The sequence below is a fragment of the Crotalus tigris genome, unplaced genomic scaffold, assembly GCF_016545835.1.
Source record: "Crotalus tigris isolate CLP2741 ecotype Arizona unplaced genomic scaffold, ASM1654583v1 scf7180000024302.2721777, whole genome shotgun sequence".
Taxonomy (NCBI): Eukaryota; Metazoa; Chordata; class Lepidosauria; order Squamata; family Viperidae; genus Crotalus; species Crotalus tigris.
The window spans coordinates 1,371,264-1,388,694 of record NW_024100474.1 but is presented as its reverse complement, the minus strand read 5'-3'; the positions used below and the strand labels follow the sequence as shown (position 1 = coordinate 1,388,694).

General features: G+C 44.1%; 1 protein-coding gene across 5 annotated transcripts in view; it reads left to right on the top strand.

The window, feature by feature from the left end:
* Positions 1-17,431, top strand: part of SRF (serum response factor) — a 92,854-nt gene that overhangs the window by 64,002 nt on the left and 11,421 nt on the right. For 3 of the 5 annotated variants that reach the window (XM_039324592.1, XM_039324589.1, XM_039324587.1), the window contains 2 exons: positions 1,780-2,041; positions 2,644-2,829. In XM_039324592.1, the coding sequence (XP_039180526.1) occupies positions 1,780-2,041; positions 2,644-2,829 (448 nt within the window). The remainder of the gene's footprint in view (positions 1-1,779; positions 2,042-2,643; positions 2,830-17,431) is intronic. The other 2 variants (XM_039324591.1, XM_039324590.1) reach the window with 1 other exon arrangement.

Below are 17,431 nucleotides of genomic sequence, written 5' to 3'. Positions count from 1 at the left end.
GTCATGCTACCTGAACCTGATATCTCTGGGAAAGCTATCACTTAGAGATAAAATTTGCAGATTAAAAATGTCCATTCTGTAGAGTTACATATTTGTATAGTGCCATGACTATTCATGACTCTTTATAGCATGGAACTTACAGTGGGAATTTATAGTCAGTTCAGTTTATGGATCTAGTCACAAAAAGCTTCTCAGTAAATTTACCAATCAATTAACAGTCATTCACAAACTTAAATAACTAATTGACCGAAAATTAAAGATAACACTGAATTAAACAGTTGCTTCCTTGCTTCTAGACAAAATTTAGTTATAGTAAGTGATAAGCTATTTGTAGCAAAACAACTCCCACTCAAATGAGCTGATAAAATGGATAGCTTTGTATTTTTATAAAACAAAAACAAAAACTTTCTCTGAGTACTTGGAGAGATAGCCCTTCAAATTATTCTCCAGACCTCTCTTCCAGGAAAGCTAATAGTATCATGCAAGATAGTGAGTATAAACAATCCTCAGTTTGAACTATTGGATGTTTCGGATTATTAATGAACAAAAACTGAGCAATCTCAAATACTGAAGGTGAATGGCATTATGTGCATTGAGATGCATTTGTTCATATTATTACAAAATCTAATCTTATTAGATTTTCATGGAAAAGCACCGATGGCAAAAAAGCAACATTGTCCTTTTAATTTCTTTGCATTCAGTTTGTGCATTACATATTGACCAATATGAATTAATGACATGAAACTCAGAGCAAAAAAGCATAAATTTGAAGACTAAACTTTGGTTCTACAGAAAGCAGATTTGTTGTTAATCTTAGGAGTGGAGTAAACCAAATCATTGGCGATACCAAAATCTCAAAGTTTTCTAGGTTTGAAAATGTGAATATCATATAAAAGCTGAGCAAGTAACTTGGAAGTGAAGTAGAACATATAGGAAATTAGTATAAGGATTTAAAGAATAGTTATCATGTAATCAGGGTTGTGTGAATGATTGTAGCGGCAGAATACTGGTTAACTGTGAAGGGATTAGGGCAAGATATTGAGAGACCAAAATGAAAAGATTGCATCATCGAAAAGACCTGCACCAGGTAAATCTTGAGTGCTGCATACCATAATTTAAGAAGGATTCAGACAGCCTGAAAGAGATTAAGAGAAGGTCAATAAATATTCTCAAAAGACCAGAAATATGATTCTTTGACCAGAGATTGAGAAAAATGGGTAAGTTTAGCCTTGAGGAAAAAATATTCAAAATGGATATGAGAACATTTGCCAATTCTGAAGTGGATAATATAGAAAGACACAATCTATGTTATTTCTAGAAGACAGGATATATGATAGAATCATGGACAAGTTACAGGAAGCATGTCCAAGTGAAATTTTAAGAAATAATTCCCTGGTCAAAGTCCTTGCTGCCATTGGGTCTTAGAATTAATGTAAGTTGGGCCTGCCTAAGCAGACTGAATAAGTCTGTTGCTTAGGCCTTTGTTGCCTCCTCAAGAAAGTGTTTGGTTAGACTGCTGATGCAACTCAACCATTGTGAAATATTAAGGAAGAATCCATGGTTTAGAATTGGGAGAAAACAGTAGCATGGGAATTGAATTCAACCACATGTGGAATAGTATGGTGATTTTGAGAGCTTATTGACCTATACATGTTATCTTTTATTTTTAGATGTGGATATACTATACTACCAGATAGTCAGAAGGGGAAAGGCTGTATTCAGCTCTGGGCAGTATACTCAGTTTGGGCTTGGCTCTTCCTACTTGCGCTTCTTTTGCAGGACTCACTGAAGCCAGCATTCACTGTCACCAACCTCCCAGGGACGACGTCCACCATCCAGACAGCATCCACAACATCCACATCCATGCAGGTCAGCAGTGGGCCCTCGTTCCCCATTACTAACTACTTAGCACCAGTCTCTGCCAGTGTCAGCCCCAGTACAGTCACCAGTGCCAACGGAACAGTGCTGAAAACCACTGGAAGCAGCGCAGTGGCCTCTGGAGGACTAATGCAGATACCTACCGGCTTTACTCTCATGTCAGGTCAGTTTCTTTTTTGCCAGTTGAAGAGTTTTTGCGATAGTTGCTGATTCTTCTGCAATTACACTGAGCACGCTAGACCTTGCTCCTTCTTTGACTTGTGAGAGGCTGGAATGGAAATGCCGAAACTGCATTCTCTTAAATATGATTGTTTCATAAAGGAGTATGGCTGAGGCCAGGATAATAGCTACTCTAGGGACAGGTTCTACCAGGAGAACAGGAAGTTTTAGGGAAACGGTAGTGTTGCTGTCTCTGCTGCCAGCCTCCTCATTCCTTTGAGGAAATGGAAAGTCCCACTTTGACATTTCTGATTGTGAGAATTGTAGGGTTTGGAACTGGGACATGGAGCTTGGTCAACGCCTTCCCTCCTCTTCCTCCCATGAAAGATGTATAGCAGCCACCCTCAACTGGATATTCCGTCTTCTAGAATTCCACTCGGAATTCTCGAACTCATAGTCACAACCCAACTGAAGGCATAAGATTGGAAGAAGGCTGCATATGATAATAATTTAGGAGGAGAGATTAACAAGAATCCAAGAGGGAATGAAGGAGATTTTAAAAACATCTGGCCCTGATAAAAAGCCTTTTTTTCTCCCTCCTTCCAGCAGGTGCTCCACTCCCTCCTGGGACCCCTACCATTCCTCTCACTCACTTACAGCCGCACTCGCTGGCCCTCTCCAGCCAGCAGGGCCAGGCGGCGGTCGTAGGCATACCTGGACAGCTGCAGCAGGCACAACAGACAGTCTTCCGATTTCCAGCTACAGCCGGAGGGCAGATTGTGTCTCTGACAGGTCAGCTGCACTCACATTGCTGCTTGCACATGGAAGGTTGGTGGGAATGCACGTTTTCAGGGCAGCTGGTTGACCTGTCTGGGGTTCAGTTGGCTTGTGTTTTTGGGAGGCCCTCCTAAGAGCAATGATAGAAAGTTGGGAAAAGTTAGTTGCTAGGTCCAAATGGAAGTGTGCTGAGGCAGGAGTGGAAGGTGCAAAAGCTGCACCTGATAATTTATTTTAGGAGGAATAAAGACAGATATGACTAATAACTGACAATATATTCTCCAAAATAGAAGGCAATTCTTTCAGCTGTTTGAAAGGTAGTCCTAAGAACTTGTCACCTAGGTGAGACTGATCCTTGTGAATCTGCAGTCTCAGAACCATGCCTGCCATCTTCATTTTTTTAAACATCTAACCATTTTCCTCCCTCTCTTGTTTGTCCGTTACTGCTTTTTAAAACGATTGTCTATTTTATCGTCAGGTTAACCGACATCCACCTGCTCTTTTTTTTCTTTCTATCAAATCATAGTACTTGTTCTTGAAAAATTCAAAAGCCTGTCTTATTTGGTTGTTTTTAGTCTTGGAAGTATTGCTTAAATTTGTATTCCCCCCCCCTGTTGTTAATGAGAAATAGTTCTTGATCTTTTGTTTCTCCAGCACTGGAGATGGAGAATCCACCAATAGGTTTAGACTGTATTTCTGCCCAATCAGATCAAGTCAGCCAAAGTTGCCACGCCCGTCCTGGACCATAGAGATCCCAGTCTTGACTTGATCTTGCCCAGGACAGACGTGCAAGTTTGGCTCTTAGGCAGGTATAGTTCATTGGTGCATTTTCCCTTCTCCAGTAGCTCTGTTGTGCTGTATTTAGCACAAAATTTGGCCTACCATTGCCAAAATCTCTATTCCTCTCCCTTTCAAGAACTTGGAACTTGTTCCTAATCTTCTGTATTGGGGGGGGGGGTAATACAAATAGCTTGTATTGGGGGAAGGGGGCTCCTTCCTCTCTCCTTTTTTCCCCCTTCCTTAATCCTCCCCTTATCTCCAATACCTGATCGGACAGGGGACTAACAGCCGTTAGGTCTCACCCAAACGTGGGGGGGGGAGGGAATTCAGGATCCCATTGGAGCTTGCAGCAGCAGCTCCTGTGGCTATTTCCATGTCAGGAGCTTTACAGGGAAGGCCCTCACGAGCCCTAGATCTCTTTAAAATTGTGCGGTGCGTTTTTTCTTTTTGTAGCTGCTGCCGGCTGCGTCGAGTTGTTCACGATCATAATTTTGCCGGGAGGAGATGCGACGAGCGCACGGAGGCAGCGCCGATCAGCTGGCAAGCGGTTGATTGGAGACAGAAAGGGGCCACTTTTTTTCCTTCTCGCTTCGGTTGCGTTACTCCTCTTGTAGGCTGAACTTTTTTGGATCAGCATTGCTCTTGTCAGTCTGCCCTCATGCGCGGCTGCCATTTTGGCCGTGTGGGATATTAAACCTCCCAAGGAATAGCAGGTCCTCTCGAACTCGGGGGACGCAGGAGGAAGGGGATCCTTCCTTCCCGCCACTGAGATTGGCATTTTAAGCGGGGGCTCTTGCCAGGGGAGGTATTCAGAGAAAGTGGGCGCAGCCAGAGCAGGCCCGGCATCAGTCAGACCGTTTTTTTGTAGACAGGCGCCATTTTGCGCTGTACTTAATAAGGCCTCCGTTTATAGACGACCACCATTTTGCAATCAAGATAGGCCCTTTTCCCAACTGAGGCCTACTACCAGCAGGCCTCTCTAGACCTCACTTCTACTCCTGTTCAGTCCTGACTGGATGTTTTTGAACATCCAGTCTTTTTGCCTTTCAGGGTTTGGTGTCTCCTGGTCCCTACTTGTCATTATCTACACAATTCGGCTCCACTCGGATTCCAGGCACCCCCAGTAGTGTGTCTGTCCTTATCTGAGCAAAACTATACTTGGATTCCAGGCGCCCCCTGTAGTGTGCCTGTCCTTATCCACAGTACTTCAGGCCGGATTCCAGGCACCCCCAGTAATGTGTCTGTCCTTATCTGTGCACAGCCATAGTTGGATTCCAGGCGTCCCCAATTGTGTGCCTGTCCTTATCCATGCAAGGGCTGTACCTGGGTTCCAGACGTCCCCTGTAGTATGTCTGTCCTTACCCAGGATGTAATACTCTCCAGATACCAGGAGCCCCCTATTGTGTTCCTATGCTATCGGAGAATGGAGGATTCTACTCTTACCTCAAAGGGAGCCTTGCCATCCTCATCGGGTCCACCTGGTCTGGAGGGCATTGTTCAGACAGCGGCCAAAACTAAGATCAGACCTACCGCCAAAACTTCCAAAAGAACAGACAAGCAGGCCAACCGGAGACACCAAGCCTTAGAAAAGGAGTTCTCCAAGGCGCAGAAAAGAGCCAGGTTGGAGACACCTCAGACCTAAGGGTTAGCCTTGGACTTACCCCTGGGGGGCTCCAACCTCCCCTCTGGGGATCTGGTCAATGGGGGAATCCTTACATTCCCCTGCGCAGTACGGGACAGGCGAGTTTCCTTCCGCTTCCCAAGCTTCTGCTGCATGGGTTCCTCAAGGGGCTCCCGTGGCCACATTTATCCCCACTGCAGCAGGACTCTGCCCTAGCGAGTCGGCTCCCTTCCCTACGGAGGACTGCCTAGCCTTACTGATCGCACAAGTGGTAGACCGAGCCCTTGACGCCAGGGCTCAGGCTTCCAGGCCAGTGACTACCATTCCCTGTCCTATCCAACAACCGGGGACTGAAGTCTATTATAGTCCTTCCTCTCCATCTGGGTCACCAGTTTCTGAGGATTCTTACCTCCATCAACTCGCCACAGAACAGGAGATCCCAATGTCTGAGGAGGAGGAAGTTCCTCCGGAGGCACCTTCTTTCAGTGGTCTCTTTAATCCTTCTTTCTTTATCACCTTACTACGTAAGGCCACATCCACCGCCCATCTTGGGCCTAAACCTTCGGCAACAACAACTCCCGTTCCCCTGGAGTCGGAGGCAGACCTGAACTTCGTTGAACCAGTCGCAGCGCAACATCACATCCCTTGTCCTTCTCTGTTTCTGAATGCGATCCGGAAACAGTGGACATCACCGGCTTCTCTTCCCATCCCGGGTAACACTGACAAGAAATTGTACAATGTTGCCAAGAATTTGGAGAAGGCTCTGGAGGTACCGGCTGTGGATGAGCCCTTAGGTCCCCTAGTATCAGCCACTGCCATTTCCGGGGATTTTTCTGAGGCCCTTAAAGCTGAGGATCGCAAGTGCGAATCAACTTATCGCAGAACGCACCAAGCGGCTGCATGGGCGATCAGGGCTGCAACCTCCACCTCCTTTTTCAACAGGGCCGCCCTCTGCTGGCTCCGGCAGCTTCAAGCTCAGATCCCAGCAGAGGATATCCGCACACAAGTGGAAGCTGGCAGCTGCTCCATATCAGGGAGGTAAATTATTTGGGGACGCCCTAAATCCCTACATAACTGAAAACAAGGACAAGCGCAAGGTCCTTAATCATCTCCTCAAAAACTTGGACAAACGCTCCAATTATTATCCACGAAGACAGTCCTTTCGTGCAGGAGCTAGATATAATTACACCCAGCCCTTCCACCCCTTCCCGGCCAAGCAAGATAGGCAGGAAAGACAGCCTGATAGGCAAACTCCCAGACCAAGGCAACAGTCTCAGGGTATAAGCGTCCCTTTTGAGGGAACAGCAGGCCATTCCGCCGCTCCAGGTGACTCTCCATCAGTACCTCCCATAGGTGGCAGACACTCTATTTGCCCACCAGTGGGAGGCCACCACCACGGATGCATGGGTGCTCAACACCATTCGTCACGGTCTTTCTCTGGAGTTCATCTCCAACCCCCCCCCCCAAATCAGTTCCTCTCTTGTCCATACCCTCGGAACCGAACAAACAAAAGGCTGATGAACGAAGCCATTCAACATTTATTACACATACGGGCCATAGAACCGGTACCGCTGGGCCAGAGAGGCCAGGGATTTTACTCCATCCTCTTCGTTGTTCCCAAGGCGTCGGGGGGATGGAGAGCCATTTTAGACCTCAAGGGCTTGAATTTTCATCTTGCATACCGCAAATTCAAGATGGAAATGCTCCGCTCCATCTTGGGAAGCATAAGAAAGGGGGATCTCCTGACGTCTATCGACCTCACGGGGGCGTACCTCCATATCCCTATCCCTCTGGCCCACCAACGGTTTCTACGGTTTGCGTACAAGGGACGTCGCTTTCAGTAAGGGCACTCCCATTTGGCCTATCATCGACTCCCAGGGTGTTTACCAAAATCCTGGCGGTTCTGGCAGCTCATTTAAGGATGATACCAGTCAGAGTCCAATGCTGTCTGGACGACATATTAATCCAGTCATTGTCCACCCAGTCTGCTAAGTCGGACCTCATACTGGTGGCAAAGCTGCTCCAGGACCACGGGTTCTCGGTAAACTTTCCCAAGAGCCATTTGGTCCCCACAATAAGGCTGTTACATTTCGGGGCCATCATAGACACGGTGGAGTGCCGGGTGTACTTATCTCAAGAATGCCGGGACAGTATAAGGGAATCAGTCCTCCAGATACGCAGGGGGCGGTCAGTAACGTTGGCCAGTCTCTCCCAATTGTTAGGAAAGATGATCTCAGCCATAGCAATCGTCCTGTGGTCCAGGCTGCACTCCAGGAAACAACAATGGTTCATGCTCCCTTTCCAGAGACAGAACCTCAGTGCCTCCCAACAAAGGGTAAGATTCCCACATCAGGTGTTACGCTCCCTCAGGTGGTGGCTGTCACCAGCCATGTCAGAGGGTCAGGTTTCAAGGAGCCGGACCGGATAGTGTTCATGACAGAGGCTAGCCTGTTCGGTTGGGGAGCACACCTTCGGTCACAGTGGGCACAGGGCCGTTGGTCCAACTCAGACCTCCGGCACAACATAAATTGGCTCGAACTACAGGCCATCCACCTAGCCCTTTGTCACTTTCACAGCCGGGTGACATGCCACCACGTATTGGTCTTCATGGACAACATAGCAGCCAAGGCTCACATAAACTGTCAAGGGGGTACCCGCTCTCAAAATCTTTTGACCGAGTCTCTTCTACTGGGATCCTGGGCAGAACACAATCTGGCCTCAATAAAGGCCGATCATATTTCAGGGGAAGCGTACACCCAGGCTGATCTTCTGAGCAGAACAACGGTAGATCACTCAGAATGGCGCCTGCACCCAAAGGTTTTCAGAGAAATTTGTCACCGTTTCGGCGTCCCACTCATGGACCTCTTCGTGTCCCCGTCCAACACCCAACTGCCTCGGTTCTTCTCCCGGTTCCCAACTTCAGGGGTGGAACAGACGGATGCTCTCCGGAGCCCATGGCCGCAGGGTCTACTTTACGCCTTTCCCCCTCTACCTCTTCTCCCAGCGGTAATTCGCAAGCTCCTTTGGGAGTGAGCGGAGGTTCTCCTGGTGGCCCCTTATTGGTCAAGGAGACCTTGGTTCCCCGATCTGATGAACCTTTCCCTCGCATACCCTTGGAGGATTCCTCCAGAACGGGTCTCTCTCAGCCAAGGGGTTATTCTCCATCCGGACCCCCTGTGGCTCCAGTTAGCCGTCTGGCACTTGAGCGCTCAATCTTAACAGGGGAGCTTTGCTCGCCAGGGGTCATCACAGTGATCAAGGCCTCCCGACGTCCTTCCACTAACCACATTTATGAGGCCATGTGGAAAAACTTCCGTTTATGGTGCGTCGGATGACAGTTGTCGCTCTCAGAACTCACAATTCCCCATATCTTGGACTACTTGCTAGACGGTCTGGAGAGGGGCCTGGCCCCAAACACATTGTGCAGACAGATTGCAGCGCTTTCCACGGTCTTCACATGCGACTCAGCGGGGACATTGGGTCATCACCCCTTAATCCGCTCATTTCTTAAAGGGGCCGCTAACACCAGACCCCCTACCGTGCACAGGTACCCTTCGTGGAAGTTACTACCGGTCCTTCGGGCTCTTACACTCTTTGAACCCCTAAGAATATGCAACATTCGCTACCTGTCCCAGAAGGTGGCATTCCTGGTGGCAATCACATCGGCACGACGTATCTCCGAATTGGCAGCACGCTCAATCAGGGACGACTTGTGTGTTTTCCACTAGGATCGAGTGATCCTTCAACTTGACCCTACCTTCGTCCCGAAAGTCAGTTCTCTGTTCCATAGATCACAGGAGATAGTGCTGCCGGATTTTTGCCCTAACCCATCGCACGCGCTGAAATGGCAATGGCATAGTTTGGATGTCCAGAGAGCATTTTGGTACTATATGTCTCGGACAGCGGAATTCCGCAAATCAGAAGGCTTCTTTATATCTTTCCACTCTTCCTCCAGGGGTCGGAAGGTTTCCTCTTCCACAGTTGGCAGGTGGATTTGGGTATGCATCGCCGGGGAGTATCAAGCTGAGTCATTGCCGGTTCCACGATGGGTCACAGCCCACTCTACATGGAGTGCAGCTACATCTGCGCATGGGCCACCCAGGCTTCCATCGAGGAAGTCTGCAGGACAGCGACATGGGTTTCACCATCTCCTTTCATTCGGCACTATAAAATCGATAGGTTTGCCTCCACAGAGGCTTCCTTCGGTAGGAGGGTTCTCCAACAGGTTATACAGCAAAGTGCCACACCGGACCAGTCTACTCCCCTCCCTCAGGGACAGTAGGCTGTGGTATGTCCCATTGGTGGTTTCTCCATCTCCAGTACTGGAGAAGGGGTGTTGTTGTCAACGCTGCAAATATTGTATATTCTTGCTTTTGACAATATGTAGAATTGTCTGGTAATTATGGGGTTAATATTTATTTACTTATTTATTTATGAGACTTATATACCGCTTTAAGTGCAAGCACTCTCTAAGCGGTGTACACCAGTAAGCAATGTATATATATATATATTTACATTGCCCCCAACAATCTGGGTCCTCATTTTACCTACCCTGGAAGGATGGAAGGCTGAGTCAACCTTGAGCCGGTGAGATTTGAACCGCTGACCTGCTGAACACAGTCAGCTAAAGTGGCCTGCAGTACTGCACTCTAACTGCTGCGCCACCTCGGCTCTTTTAATACAGAGCAGAAGGAGGGTTGGGGGTAAAGCCCGGGAAAGAAAGAGGAAGAAAACATTTGACCTTCACACTAATTGGATAATGTGAGGTATGACGGGTAATTTAGGGAGGGAACATGCTGATAATTTAACTGCTCAGAAGAAGAGAACTTATATCCTAGCATCCCTCCGTTGTGCCTGTGCCGACATTTTGTAACAATAAAAGACTTTTAGGAAAATAAATGCCTGGAAGTTCTTTGGAATGTTTCATTAGCCAGAACCACAACAGTTGTCTTACCTGAACGCCTTTTCTCAGCACGGAGATGGAGAATCCACTCCCACCCATGTAGATCATCTAGGCATAGGGTTAGTTAGTTTTGGTGAACCACAACGTCTTGCTGTCAGTCAATGGCTACGCTCGTGTCAAGACTGGGATCTCTATGGTCCAGGACGGGCATGGCAACTTTGGCTGACTTGATCTGATTGGGCAGGAATACAGTCTAAACCCATTGGTGGATTCAAATTGTGATGACAACAGAAGACACTCAACTTTCAAAGCATACTGGCACATCTTAAGCATTCAAACCCTTGACTGAAGAGAGTGTCTTGTGAAGGAGAGCCTAGATTGTAGAATTAAGATATCGTGTAGGAAACACTGCTGAATGTGGAGACTCTTACTCCTGAAGATGCCAGGATGGAGAAATGAAGGAATATTTTAGAGCAGATATATTTATTTACTGCAACTATGACTGTCCTCTATGGGACAGCTGATACAAGGTTGTTAACATGAGGCGTTTTCCTCTCTGAAGCCACGTAATAATGTTCTTTGATGACACGGGTGTCAAACTTGTCACGTGACGTGTCGTGACGTATCGTGACTTTTTTTGCATTGCTGGAGCTGAGGTGATTGCAGCCACCGCATGATGCAACCGGCCCATGGGTCGCCTGTTTGACACCCCTGTTCTAGGATGTTAGTCCGTTGTGACAGTAACTATATTTAGCAGCATAATTCCGTTAAAATTTAAAGTTGCTGCTCTTGTGGTAGTATAAATTCTGTGGTATACCTTTTTGCTTTGGAGAATGATGTTTCTGGGGCAGTGCAGGAAGACAAAGCAAAATTGATTGTGACAGAAGTCTCCATTTCTCCTGAGTTGTGACTGGTGAAGTCAAATAAGTTAAATGCTTACTGGGAGGGAACAAAAGGAGAGAAAAAGAGAGAGAGAGAGAAAGAGACCACTCACTTGCAAGTGATGCAGTGGAAAGTAACCACTCTGTGGAAAACTGTCAGTATGTGAAACTTAGAAAAGGAAGAGATTGGGGGAGAGGTAGCAGGAAGGCCTTTGCAACCGTCTTTGCACAATCAGTAGCATGAACTTTTGATTAATGTTTCTAGCTGGTGCTTTCTAGCTCTGGTATAGGGCTTAGTTTTCTTAAAACTTGAAATCATATGTTGGAAGTCTATCAGAACTTCACCTTTCATTCAAAAACAAAGTGTTAGATGGTAGCAAATGTAGTAGCAAAGGAGATGGGGAAGACTTAAGGTGCTTAAGGTTGTCCTCGACTTATGACCACAGTTGAGCCCAAAATTTCTGTTGTTAAATGAGACATTTGTCAAGTGAGTTTTGCCCCATTTTACGACCTCTCTTGCCATAGTTGTTAAGTGAATGACTGCAGTTGAGAAGTTAGTAACATGGTTATTAAGTGAATCTGGTTTCCCCTTTGACTTTGCTTGTTAGAAGGTTGCAAAAGATGATCACATGACCTTGGGACACAGCAACGTCATAAGTATGAACCAATTGCCAAGCATCTGAATTTTGATCACACGATCATGGGGCTTCTACAAAAGCCATAAGTATGAAAAATGATCATAAGTCAGTGCTGTTGTAATTTTGAACAGTCATTAAATGAACTGTTGTAAGTCGAGGACTATCTGTAGTATGATAAACGGTATGCTGACATAGATATTTATTGTGATTCCCTGGTAAAGTTCTGAAACTCAAAAGAAACTTGTAACTCCTTTGGCAGTTTATAGTGTGAAAGAGTGCCTAGGCCTTTCTTTTTCTGACCCTCCTTCCCAAATCCTGCCTACACTATCAGCCATGTTGGACCTAGGACCAGCTATCAGTTTTGAATTTCTGTGCATTATTAACATGTTTGTGCAAAATACATGTTGCCTTTTCCTACCCGCAAACAATGGATAACCAATTTGTGCTTATTTAGTTTGTTGCATTTTTAACATAAGATTGCAGCTTACACAGTGTGGAAATGTTATCCCAAGATATTCCTTCCCTCCCAGCAGGTCTCCCTGCAGACAATTATGTCACAATTGACGTGTTCTGCATGTGATTTGGGCCCAAACAGTTTGATAATGTATGTCATGAAACAGTAGTAAAATGGGAAGGATGTTCATTTCCTTTTTGGAACATGCTCCTGGAATGGGAGTAGTCATAGAATATGGCTGTTATCTGAGTGCCATTGTCATTAAATTGGCTAGTGAGCACAAATGAATTATTAGATTTGCTGCAAAACATACTTCTGAACTGCAAAGCATGTTTTTAGGATTGAAGTTAATTAGTTACTTATGATGGTTTCTTTACCTGGCATTTGGATTAAATGACCCAAATTAATATGTTTGTCTCTTCTTCTGTATATGTTACTGTTTTAGGCCAGGGGTCCCCAACCCCTGGTCCGTGGACCAGTACCAGGCCGCGGCATGCCAGCAACCGGTCCGCCCAAACAAGCAGAGCCCCATCCACGGCATGCAGGCAGCACACAAAACCACACACCCTCTGGTCTGTGGTAAAACCTCTCTGCATGGAACCGGTCCCTGGTGCCCAAAAGGTTGGGGACCTCTGTTTTAGGCGAGAGTCTTGCCATGCTGTGATTGCAGCATGACCCGGCTAAGGCAAATATCATGTGGCAAGATTAGAAGCAAGGTTTTGCTATCTTGGCTGGTGTTTCAGAACCCCAGATAACCTCCATCACTTTACTAAAACCTTGTGATGAGAATTAGGAGGAGGTGATCAAGATGGGAGTAACTGATTGAAGTGAAGTAAATGAACAGAGTTCACACAGTGAGCTTTGTTTAGCTTATTGAATAACCACTGCACGTTGAGTTCATACCGTAATGCCAAGCCCTTAAATTCCAAACCATAGTGGCTGGTTTCATACAAGATATAAAGCCATAATTAATCCAATAATGCTGTAGTTTAAAAACTAATGACTTAAGATTTAGAGACTAGTGTAAGCTATTGTAAGCCCCAGGCTTGCTATCTTCTGTTCAAAAGTGGCAAGCTAATATAGAATGAAAGAAACTTTTAAGAAAAAGAATATTTGCTATTTCAATAGCTGTTAGAAGCCATTTCTGTTTAACAAAAATAAAGGAATATGAATGTAAAGAAGGCATAAGAAAAGCCAAATCAGGAGAAAATAAGTCAATTGTCTACCTAATGAAGTAAGATTTTATTATTTCACTGTAGGCATGATGTCCCATTTTGGGAAAATCAATAAACCGGGATGTGCTTTTGCTATCAGATGCATTCTGGTACATGGCAAGTTAATGAGAACCAAAACTACATGCAGTTCACTCCTATCAATAGGAATTTAGATATTTTTACCTACTGGGGGGTGGGGAGACTTCTAATTCTAATCTCTTCCAACCATGAAGGGTACGATGAAGATTTTAAAGAATCCAGTGCTAAATAAATGTTGCTAATATAAAGAATGAAATGTAGTTCTTGCAGCTGCTTCTTACCATGAGTTCTGGGTAAGGGAGACAGACATGCTATAAAAAAAGGAAATAAGATGGCTCTTATAAGATACCACAAAGGGAAAGAGACTCTAAAGTGTTAACCTTTTTATAAGTTATAAAGCTAAAGATGCTTGTATCACATTTTGTCCTGAATATTCTTTCATTTATTGTTATAAGGTTGTGAAATCTAAAATAAGAATCTTCTCTGACTTTATAGGTAGACCTTTTGACTGGTTGCTTAGTGACTGTTCAAAGGTTTGAGTGACACAAAATGAGGGACTTACAAAGCGGATTCAAAGTTACCTTAGGCAGGCACCCTCTGCAGTCACAATATTTCTGTCTATCTGTCAATCTTATCTGTCTGTCTGTCTGTCTATCTATCTATCTATCTATCTATCTATCTATCTATCTATCTATCTATCTATCTATCTATCTATCTATCTATCTATCTATCTATCTATCTATCAAACTTCTTAACCACCCATCTCCTTCATAGAAGGGCTCTGGGAAGTGTGCAGTTTAATCAGTAAAACATTAAAACCGAATAATTTAAAATTTAAAAAATGTAAAACAACATTATAAAATTGCAAAAGGTGGAAAGTTCCTAAATGGGGGAGACTAGAAGCTGTTAATATAGGTGTGTGTGTGTGGGGGGGGATTCTCATGGCTGGTAGGCCCTTGTGTCCCCAATGGAAAACTACATACTGACATTTTGACCCATTTACAGAAGGCCAAAAGATTTGGGGCTTTCCTAATCTCTGAAGGCAAGATGTTCCACAATTTTGTGGTGGTTTTACAGAAAACTGACCCTTTTAGTTTTTGGCAAAACCCTGCAAGACCGCCACATTTACTTAACGACCACTACAACCCCCCTCCAAATAAAATTAGGTTGGAAATGTGACTGACCTGTTTTACATCCATTATGACATACAACCATAATGGACAAACTCCATTATAGTTGTATGTCGAGGACTACCTGTACTAATATCATATAGCTTTGAGCATATAAAGCATAAAATAATTTAAAGAAATAAACCAGATATTACTAGAGATATCTTAAAAATAACCATTTAGCAGGGACATTAACTGTGCATTTCAGACTTACTTTGATCACAGCAGAAAAACTGATCAAACTCTTTTGCTCTATCAGAATATCAGAACTAAAATGAAAAGCACTGTCTGTCAGCCCTGACATGCAGCAGGGGAAAAGGCATTTAGCAAGGCCTTTGGAATATTAATTTGAGTACTTGGCAGTTTAAAAATGTTCTGTATGTAAGGAATGGGTAATCCCAAAGGCCTAACTCATGCCCCAGCTGGCCTATCCTGCCTTCTGAATCTTGTGAGACCACTGCCCCCAAATCACAAGCCACCTTTCTACTATTGCTGACTGCTGTTCTTCCTGCATTCATTAATTGCCCCTCCCCTATCTGTTATTCTAGTGTGCGCAAATATAATTTTGCACTGATATTTTTAGCTATAGGGAGAGCCTGTAATCTGTTGTCTCTGTAGAGATGGGGGTGCCCACCATTGCCACTAAGTGTAACATAGAGCTGGAAAAGTGACTATGGAGTTCAGTACTGATCTTTCATGTGTTTATTATTTGATTTTTAACCCACCATACCTCTGGTCTGTTCAACTGCATCTTAGGACAGGAAATAGTAATTAAAATTATTTATTTATTTATTCAATTTCTTTCTCTTTTTTTTTTTTTGTTCTGCCCCACGCACTCTGCACACACTTACCATTGCAGCCTGTTTCTCCTTGCTGGCTCACTTCTGCGGCGTCCCCTGGTCTGCATTTTGTGAAATATAGGCTGGGGGATGCCACAAAAAAAGTGGGCCAGCTGGCCAGGTCTGTCGGTGCTGGAAGTGAGTGGAAAAGACACCCCCCCCCCCCAAAATAAGACCTGGTGTCTCTTTTGGAGGCAGTAAAAAAAATAAGTCCAGATCTTATTTTCGGGAAAACACGGAAGTAGCAAGCACTTTATAATATGATGCATTTTATGAATTAAAATATTTTACTATAGAAAGGTTTCTCCTTAGGTAAAGCACTCCCCCCTCCCGAAATTAACTCCTGGAGTTTTCTTGGCAATAATATGGAAATCATTTCCCATTGTCTTTTCTGGATTTATTTTTTTATTTCTAAATCTTATATATATCTGGGTATTTCATGGCAGTCCAAGTATCTGATCCTGTTTAGCTCTTTCAAAATCAGCCAAGGTTGACCAAGTGCTGCCACCTGGTGTGTTTTTTTCTTCATTATTGCCAGAATTTGCTTTGGTACAATTTTCATTCTTTGGGCTTCCCTCCGGAAAAAAATAGAGCAGTATAATGATGCTTGGGTTGCCATGTAACTAGAATTTTTGGATGATCTATTTCCTGTTCAGTTAGTACTGCTGCAGGATGTAGGGTCAGTTTATTTCTGCCACAAGCCTGAGATTGAAGTCCTGATAGAAGACAAAAAGATTTCTCCTGATGCCCAGATTTAAGAGATTAGAAAAGAAGTATGCTCAGTTACATTAGCTTACCCTGGGGGGCTGTAACATTACTTCTATGGTAGTTTGAATTAGGAAAACAAAACTACTGAGTCAGTAATATCTTCAAAGTAGCATAATGAATCAGATTGGGAGGTCTAGAGAAAGCCCAAGGGTGGGTGTGTAGAGCTAGACAGAGTAATGGTGTGTGAAATTCAGTGCCTAGGAATGCGTTTTATGTAGGCCATTGGAACACTCACTCTTAAGAAATTTGTCTGACTCTGTGGTGGTGTAAATTTGGATTAGCCTGGCAACAATTTAAAGCAACACTGTTAGATTAGATCACTCTCACTTTGTTCTGGTGTAATAATTTTTTTGTGAACTTAAATGGATATTCATACCTGATTAACCCAGAGATGGGTTAATCAGATTGAGCAACCTTTATGTATAGGTAGGAGAGAATGAGAACATCATTTTATGACACACATGGGCAATTTAAAGCCCTAAGACCAAATTTAGGGCCAAAGGCATCTCCGGGAGAGGCAAAGAAGTCAAGATGGTGGCAATATGATTGAAACTCTGCCACACAAGTGAAAAGAGGGAGATGCTTTGATCACACCGTCTCAATTGCTATCCTAACGTTTAGATATTCCAGCTTCTGGAGCATCTTTAGTTTGTACTGTTCTTCGCAGTTGCTAAAGTGGGTGGCACATTTTGAACTACACCTGTAGGGTAACCCTTCAGGCTTAATGTAGTTTTATTTTTAAATAAAAGGACAAAATAATTTTTCAACCCAGAGAAAAAGGGAAAACTCTGGCCTGCCTACTTTTTGTCATCACATCACTTCCTGTAGCTGGTTACTAAAGCTCGTGTCTCTTCTCTCTCTTGTTCTGTGTGTTTGATTCCAAGTAGTTCTACAAAAGCTATTATCACAAAAATTATTCCATTGACTGTAATAGGGATAGACAGAAACCAAGCTTACATTATGTGCTTTTAAATCTTTTCTTCACAAATCAAGGCAATTGGCAGCAATGACATACATAATGGTAAATCAGAATGTTTTTTTTTTTTAAAAAAATAATCTACAAGCACATAAAATAGTTCCCATTCAATTCTATTTCTGGGATTGATTATTTCACATAAATTCTACAAAGGATAGAAGTCCTTTTACAATGTGTATGTTGATTCTTATATCATTGCTTGTATTTTTATAATGTTACAAACACATATGGAAAGATACACAGAATTGTTTGGGAGGGGCATTACATTTGCAAGAGAATAAATAAAACAATCTAGCATCTTATAGAGTTTTATCTGTCACAAACAATACTGAATA